Raw genomic sequence first — 8,266 nt, 5'->3', positions numbered from 1 at the left:
GTAAGTGTCACATCACACCATGGACTTGACATCCTGACACGTGGATAACAAAAAAGTTTATAAAAAAAATAATTAAAAAAATGAAGAAGAATTAAAATATAAATTAAAAAATCTAGAATTAACATATTAAGTCAAATTTTAAAATTTGAGACACCGTTGAAACAATAAGTTAAAATAGACCAACATAAAACTTTTCGACCAAATTAGAAATCGAGTAATTAACCCTAAGATTTACTTTTATACTTCAAAATCAATATGACTTGAAATAAGTATTTCTACTGGTGTTTTATGAGATAGATATGACTATTATTCTTGTCTTATCTAATTTTACACATGTTAAACTTCACCTTAAAATAAATACATTTTTTTAAATTAATTTAAAACTAAACCAAAGATATTAAGAATGACAAATACTGACTTTTTTATGTAAAAAAAATTAAGTTAACAATAACAAGATATTCTCATATGCATTTTTTTAATCTTCCTATTTAAATATAATGTTTCGGGGTAGGGACCAAAAGCCTATTAAAAGAACCTCTTCAACTTACGCGCTCCTTCTCCACACCAGTAACTTCAGCGAAATCCACTCTTTAGCTCGATCGGTTGGGATGACGACCGGGGTACCTGTCTAAAGTACTCCGATGCTTAAGTCAGAGAGCCGATCGGTTTATCAGAATATCAACTGTAATAAATGCGAAATTAAGATCCTCACCAACCTACCTTTGGGCCCTATTTATAGCTTTCGACATGGGCTTGTAATTAAGGTTTCTTAATCACGGCCCAATGATCCCTTAATGAAGATTAGTGACCCGTTTAACCGATAATTAAATGACTTAAGTCATTTAACTGTGCGACCGAGGGCTGCTTGGCTGGGTTGATAACGTTACGTTTCCAACAAGCTAACAATCTGTGTTTTATCGATCGACAGACAGGTGCTTAAGAAGGTTCGTCGCTGCTGTTTCACCGATTAACCGATGGGCTCCAGAAGTTAGATAGTCCACCGCTGTTGTTCTACCGATGAACCGATGGGCCCTCAAGGTTAGAGAGTCCACCGCTGTTGTTCTACCGATAAACCGATGGGCCCTCAAGGTTAGAGGGTCCACCGCTGTTGTCCTACCGATGAACCGATGGGCCCGTAAGGTTAGAGGGTCCATCGCTGTTGTTCTACCGATGAACCGATGGGCCCTCAAGGTTAGAGGGTCCACCACTGTTGTTCTACCGATGAACCGATTGGCATGAAAGTGGTTGAGTCGTGACTTATATGTTCAACCGTTTGACCGATGTTCTGACATTTTATCTGTTTGACCGATGGTCTTATGCTTTGACGATGCTGTATGACTATTCGTTTGACCGCAGGACCGATGGTCCCTTAAGGATTATCTTTGGCCGATTGACCAATGGGACATACAGTACATATAATATTGAAGAATTACCATTTTATGTTTATGTGAAAGAATAATATTATCAATTGTCCTTATTGTAAAGTAATTATAAAGATTAAAATATACAAATTATGTAATTTTTCAAACATAAGGTGCTCATTTAAGTGATATTGTAATTTTAAATTGAATTGTTAATGTATTATTCTACAACTAATATTTATTTCTCTATAAAAGATTATTTTCTAATTATATTACACTAGTGAAAACATATATTACACATGCATTAGTGAAAACTGTTATGTGCATACCTATTCACTTATTTTATTAAGATAATAAATAATAATAAAATTATTATTATTATTATAATTATAAAGTAATATATAAATAATTTTTTAATTTTATTGAAATAAATTTTATTTATTTTTTAAATATTTTTACAAATAAAAAATAATTAAATTTTGAAAAAAACTATCAAATTAAAAAAAATGGTTAAATTTAGAAAATAGTTGCTTAAAAGGTATAATTAGTAAAACGATTTTAATTTATTTATTTTATTTAAATAGTAAAATTTGAAAATAAATGCTGACTAAAAAGGAAAAACTAAATATAAATTATATATATATATACTTTAATATTATTAACAATTTTGCATAATTATTTGTGAAGTTTATCAAAATTGAATAATTATAGTTTTATAACTGTACATAATTAATAAATATAACAATAAATGAAACCTATCGGAACGGTGTTATAGTGTCGGATGATTCTTCGTCCAATGGTATATAATTCAGTCATGTGACTTTATTACTAAAGCAGGAAAAAAATATTCTATAATTTTCTCTGTTTCAAATAAAATCACAACGGAAACAAAAACAGGCAAATTACAACATAATCATTGGAACAGTTGAGCAGCAAAATTTGTTGTCTACTGTGACACGTAACATCATATTCTTTGCGGACACATTCAAATCTAATGCGAACAAAATTATCTTAAAACTGATTGATTGACAATACAAAAGTATTTATATTAATAATGCATAAAAATTAAAACCTATTTAATGATATTAAGACATAAGATTATAAAACATTGGGAATTAAATATGTGGACAAAAAAACCAAATTGTTGAAGTAAATTAAGAAATTGTTGCAAAAGTTATAATTCAAATTAGACAGCAGAAGAAAAGGTGGAAATTAATGTTAAAGAAGCATAAAGTAAAATACATGGCTTGTTTTATGAATAAAATATGCGTATGAGCTGTTTGAAAATATGTGGTACTTGTATTGTGGGTATAAAGGGTTGATGAATGAATGAATGGCGGTGAAAGGCATGAAGGAAGCACTCCAAAAAATGCTAAAACTTTGTTGGACATGAGGTTTTATGTTGTGTTTTGGTAATTTCAAGCACAAAGTAAAAACAGAGGGTGAGAGAGAGTGTGTGAGAGTGTCCCATTCCCATCCCCACACAAAAGGTGGTGGGAAAAAAGTTCTTTTTGTACACACTGCGATGATGGCGATGATGATGCCTGCAATCTCCAACACAAACACAAACACCGTCTCTTTTTCTTCTCTCTCTCTTATCACTCTCTTCTTTCTTTGAAGCCAACAACCATGGTTAACATCTTCTCCATCAGTCAGTGATTAATATGAAAGTTGTGAGCATGGAGACAGAGAAGAAGTGCGGTTGCTGGGCTGTCCTTAAACGCGGAGTTAGAGGTGCGTGCAAACCTTCAGCTTCCAGAGACTCTGCTAACACTATCCCTCGTACTAGTCTCGTTTATGATGCAGGTACATACACAACAAAACATAACTAACCATTTTTTTCCACATCAGAGAATTCTCCATCTTCATTGTGAATCTCAACCACTATATTGTGTAGTGTCATTCCTCTCTCTCACACCAATGAATGATGTTTCAAATTTGACCACACCTCATGAGTCTCTTCTCTGCTTTTGTTTACTTTCTTCTGTTTCTGAAGCTTAAAGTTTCTTCTTCCTTCTAATCCAGAAATAAAAGTTTGTGGTTTTGCAGTACTGTATTCATAATTTGGGCCTGACTTATCCCCGACAAATTTGATTTGTAAGCGGAGAGATGCCTAAGCTATATAAGCTCTTATAAGGCACGGCCTTGGACCAATGTAGGACTTGATTTTTTTGAACCTGATTCTGGGTTTGCTTGAAATCATGGAGTTTTCTGGGATGGTTATTTTTTTTATATAAAAAATTAACTTTCCTTGGCAGGCATTTTTATGGAGTTTAATTATGATGTGGGTAGTTAAAAAGATGGATCTTTTTCAGCTTTATCGCTGTGCTTTCTCAGAACCCTTTTCTCCATCTTCCTGTTTCAGACACTGTAACCATAGCTAACTGCATGATTCCTTGGAAGGAACGTGGGGTGGTGCGCAGAGCAAACTGAGCTAGTCCCCCTTGTAAAATTCAAAAGGATTCATACTTTTCATTTCTGTAGAGAGTGAATGAACTTTCTGAAATTTGAAGTTTCATAGATTTTTTGCTTGAAAGCAGAAACTACGGATTTTTTTAATCGTTGTGATATGATGGTTTCAATTGCATTGTCAGATCCAAAACCAAGCTAAATGCAGTATCAGAAATCTTATTCGTGAAGTAGTGGGAATTTCAAGAAGGAAGCATTCACATTCTTCTTTTTTTTTTACTGATGCAGCAACCGAGACAAGATACCTGAATGCTAGCAATCGAGAACTTTGTCCTCCCATTGAAGCTCGATTATCTTCTGACAACCCTGATCCCCCACCCCAGGAGAACAAGGCTGCATGCCAGCTCCTTCAATTTTCATTTCAAGAACTTAAAGCTGCAACTGGAAATTTCAGACCTGATAGCATTCTCGGGGAAGGTGGCTTTGGTTATGTTTTCAAAGGATGGATTGAGGAAGATGGAACCTCGCCAGCTAAACCTGGGTCAGGGATTACAGTGGCTGTCAAAAGCTTGAAGCCAGATGGCCTTCAGGGCCATAGAGAATGGGTGGTTAGTAAAATATCTGCTTTGGGTTAGTAGATTGGTGTTGTAATGAGTTGTTTAGGATATGTTGGAGATTGAATTGTAACTTGTCATTTTGTTGATGCAGGCTGAAGTTGACTTTCTTGGACAGCTTCACCATCCTAACCTTGTGAAACTTATCGGTTACTGCATTGAAGATGATCAACGGCTTCTTGTTTATGAGTTTATGACCCGTGGAAGTCTAGAAAATCATCTATTCAGAAGTTAGTTTCTGTCTTGCCTTCCCTTTCGTTTCTGCGTAGAAATTATAAGGACTGTTATATATCTAGAGATTATGTGGTTACAGTTTCTTGGTTTCCTGCAAAATCTTTCGATTGCTATTGCTTGAATAATTAACCAAAACCAATGCAGTGATCTGCTTTTGTTAATCTGTGACTTAATGCAACATTGTAGAGTTCTTTCTTCACCAGCATATATTTTGCATTTCATTTTCCTCTTGTAGGAATTATTTACTGGAGCACCTTAAAACTTGTTATTCTGTTCTGGTCCCTTTCCTCTTGATCACTGTCTCTAACAATTAAAGTGTCGATTTTGCCACAATTTGAAGGAACCGTACCTCTCCCGTGGCCCAACAGGGTTAAGATTGCCCTTGGTGCAGCAAAAGGATTGGCCTTCCTCCACAATGGTCCAGAACCTGTCATTTATAGAGATTTTAAAACATCTAATATTTTGCTTGATACGGTATGTGGTTACTGAAACATCTAATCAGTTTCAGAGAAGTTTGTTTTACTACTTATTAACATGTAGTATCTTACAGGAGTATAATGCAAAGCTTTCAGATTTTGGTCTAGCAAAAGCAGGACCTCAAGGAGACAAAACTCATGTTTCAACCAGAGTAGTTGGAACTTATGGTTATGCTGCTCCAGAATATGTGATGACAGGTAAGAATGAAACTCTTTGGCTTCCAATGCAGCCACCACAAAGCTTTGTATATGAAGTGGTGAAAATTGTATTATAGATTATAATTTCTGCTACAACGCAGACATTACGGCAGCACATGTTTCATGGCATGTTCATCTATGTAGAAGTCTTTGTAAGACCTATATGTTTTGTTTTACCAGGGCACTTGACTGCTAAAAGTGATGTTTATAGCTTTGGAGTTGTGTTACTTGAGATACTAACAGGAAGAAGATCAATGGACAAGAAGCGTCCGAGTGGGGAGCAAAATCTTGTTTCTTGGGCTAGGCCATACTTAGCTGACAAGCGAAAGCTGTACCAGCTTGTGGATCCTCGTCTGGAGCTAAATTATTCTCTAAAAGGAGTGCAGAAGATTTCCCAGCTAGCTTATAGTTGCCTCAGCAGAGACCCTAAATCTCGCCCCAACATGGATGAAGTTGTGAAAGCGCTGACTCCATTGCAGGAGCTTAATGACCTTGCAATTTTGTCTTATCACTCTCGCTTGTCTCAACAAGGGAGACGGAAGAAGAAAGATGGGACTCCACACATCACATACACACAATCCAAGAGCATGAGGGCCTCTCCTTTGAACACCAGCAAGCAGCATCGATGATAGGAAGAAAGTGGTGGTCCTCTTTTTTATTGCTGGCTCAATCATTGATTGAAACCAAGGTTGGAATGCCTCCTTTGTTGTTGTTGTTGTTGTTGTGTGGAGATGGACATTTCAAGCTTACATATTTTTTGGGTGTTTAAAATATGTCAGGGCCAGAAAAGAATGAGGAAAGAGTGATGAATGATGATACATTGATTTTATTTGAGCTCTTTTATTAGGGAGCTAACCATCAATATGGAAAGAAACTTGTCATTTGCTTATGCTGTAACTGAGAATTTCCCTGTATGTATATGAAATGCCTCACTTCTCAGAAAGTCTTTTGCAGAATCAATTGCATTTTTCATTGGTTCTGCTACTTTAATGGCCAGACTTTTATGCTTCTTAAAATCTATTGAACCTAATCACACCTTTAGAGCACACGAAAATTTGTTTGCTACTATAAGCATTCTATATCTGCAGCAGCATTTATCGTAATAAGTATTTATTGTATAGACTTTTAGGAGATTAAGGCCACTAAAAGCAAAGTTGTTCAACATCTTCTATTGTTTGGACAGATACTTGTTGCAGGCCAGTACATATCCGATTCTATATTCCAATTGGGTAATGTTAAAGAAAAATATCCACGCGAATCAGTATATATACTTGATACCAACAAAGATAGCATATATATCTTTGTGCATAGCATAATTGTCTGTGGACTGTATTGTGTTAATATCTGTCTTGCTTGATAATTTGAAATGGAAAAAGGAATCTGAATTTGCTTTAATTTATTCGTTATTGTGAGAAAGGTAGTCACAAAGTTTCCTTTTGATATCAAAGCAGCAATTATATATAGAATCTGCTTACCGTCAGTAATTTGAAACTTATGCCATTCCTAGCATCAATCATGCTGTAATCTTTCGTAAGCTCGCACCGTTCCTTTTGAAGATGCCTGGCATGAGAGAATAGGCTTCTGTTCTTTTTTATGGGCACATGATTAGGCTTTTTTCTTTTCATTGATTTGACATTATAGATAATAAAGGTGTCCCGACCAAATTGAGAATACTCTGATAGACCATGTTGCCCCCATCTCTATAGTTTTGTCACATGCAACTCATCCATTGCTCAAATTAGAAAATTCAACACAAGATTTCGAGGCTTAACAGTGAGAGGAATTCACCTTGGTAATGATGACACCGGATTTAAATTTATGATTGTGCGTATAATGCGAACTAGCAGCCACACTGAACTTTTATTCTTGGCCAAAGAATTTTTTGAAACACAATGCTCTTGCAACTTCAAGTTGTTTGGTGCATACCCTTTTTAATATACGTTTTCTTGATTTTCACATCTACCCTTTTAAATCAATATTTATTCTCAACAAACAGTGTCCACCACAAAGTTGATCTGATCATGGATCATGGAGGTGTATGCTTTTTGACAAAAGAAACTGAGACATGTATCATGTATGTACTACTTACTCACCCCTGGTAGCAAGATTCTTAAGGTTACAACTCACAATATTTACCTCAGCAAGATTAGAGATCTGAGACAGGACGCATGCTTGGTGAAAAACAGGTAAACATCCTCGTTAATTGGGGACAAATGAATAGTACAATGGCAACCCAATCACTGTTATAGGCCCTGCCAAAAGTCTGTGATGTATCTTTATTATAGTTGTTAAAGCTACACTTAGAAATCCAATTCTTTTCCTGCAAGAAAGAAGAAACCCAGTGAATACCATATCGTGACAAGAAGATAGAAAAGTAAAAGGCAGAAAAACCAGTAATAATGCCTTCTCAGTGGTTACTTAGGTGGCGACGAAAACCTTTTTCTCTCCCCTTATTATACCAGCATGTGCATATCCAAGATAGTGGCAAGAAGATTCACTGGGCAATTATTTAACCTGTGGGTACTCAAATCATAAGTAGGCATGGTTTAAGACCAAAACACATTACCTAATTAATATCTCAGCATGCATATTATTATGATCCTTCAAATATTGGACTAAATATCTACTAATCTTTGACCTTATCTTGTCACTATTAGGATAAACCAAATGTCTCTGTATGCTCCATTATTAACACTATGCATTGGTCCTTCTGGTAAACAAAAACTTAGGCACTAAATACAGTTAGCCAGGGGGGGTTTGGACCAGGAAGCAGTGTGAGCGAGAAAACTAACACTAACACTGCAATCAAACACAACACACGATGGAAAGAAAAAATGTAACATAATGATACCAGATTCTCCTCCTTGCTTTTCTGAAACAATGAATGAGTTTCTGGTTATTCAATGGGCAAAACTCTTTATCTATTATTACTGTTCTTTCCTTTTCCCCCTTTAAGAAAAAAAATTGTCAGAAT

At 35.4% G+C, this 8,266-nt stretch overlaps 1 protein-coding gene across 3 annotated transcripts; it reads left to right on the top strand.

The window, feature by feature from the left end:
* The first annotated feature begins 2,688 nt into the window (after nt 1-2,688).
* Nucleotides 2,689-6,252, top strand: LOC114178400 (probable serine/threonine-protein kinase PIX7). Of its 3 annotated transcripts, XR_003603319.1 has the most exons (7): nt 2,690-3,167; nt 4,059-4,378; nt 4,479-4,614; nt 4,959-5,092; nt 5,169-5,292; nt 5,473-5,980; nt 6,072-6,217. XR_003603319.1 is itself a non-coding variant. In XM_028064266.1 (6 exons), exons 1-6 carry the CDS (start codon nt 3,026-3,028, stop codon nt 5,919-5,921), a joined length of 1,233 nt encoding a protein of 410 aa, XP_027920067.1. In that variant the 5' UTR covers nt 2,689-3,025; the 3' UTR covers nt 5,922-6,252. The 3 variants fall into 3 exon arrangements, 2 of the variants coding, with proteins under 2 accessions (XP_027920067.1, XP_027920066.1); XM_028064266.1 differs by having other exon boundaries at nt 2,689-3,095; nt 5,473-6,252; XM_028064265.1 differs by having other exon boundaries at nt 5,473-6,252.
* The last annotated feature ends 2,014 nt before the right edge of the window (nt 6,253-8,266 follow it).

Source organism: Vigna unguiculata, chromosome 3, assembly GCF_004118075.2.
Source record: "Vigna unguiculata cultivar IT97K-499-35 chromosome 3, ASM411807v1, whole genome shotgun sequence".
In the NCBI taxonomy this organism is placed as follows: Eukaryota; Viridiplantae; Streptophyta; class Magnoliopsida; order Fabales; family Fabaceae; genus Vigna; species Vigna unguiculata.
Note: the sequence above shows the minus strand (reverse complement) of the source record. Positions and strands in the feature narration are given on the sequence as shown.

Bases quoted from the DNA above. Each gene is read 5' to 3' on its own strand.
- LOC114178400 (XM_028064265.1), top strand. From the start codon at position 3,026: ATGAAAGTTGTGAGCATGGAGACAGAGAAGAAGTGCGGTTGCTGGGCT. The intron at 3,168-4,058 runs GTACATACACAA...TTACTGATGCAG, and splicing joins TAGTCTCGTTTATGATGCAG to CAACCGAGACAAGATACCTG. The intron at 4,379-4,478 runs GTTAGTAAAATA...TTGTTGATGCAG, and splicing joins AGGGCCATAGAGAATGGGTG to GCTGAAGTTGACTTTCTTGG.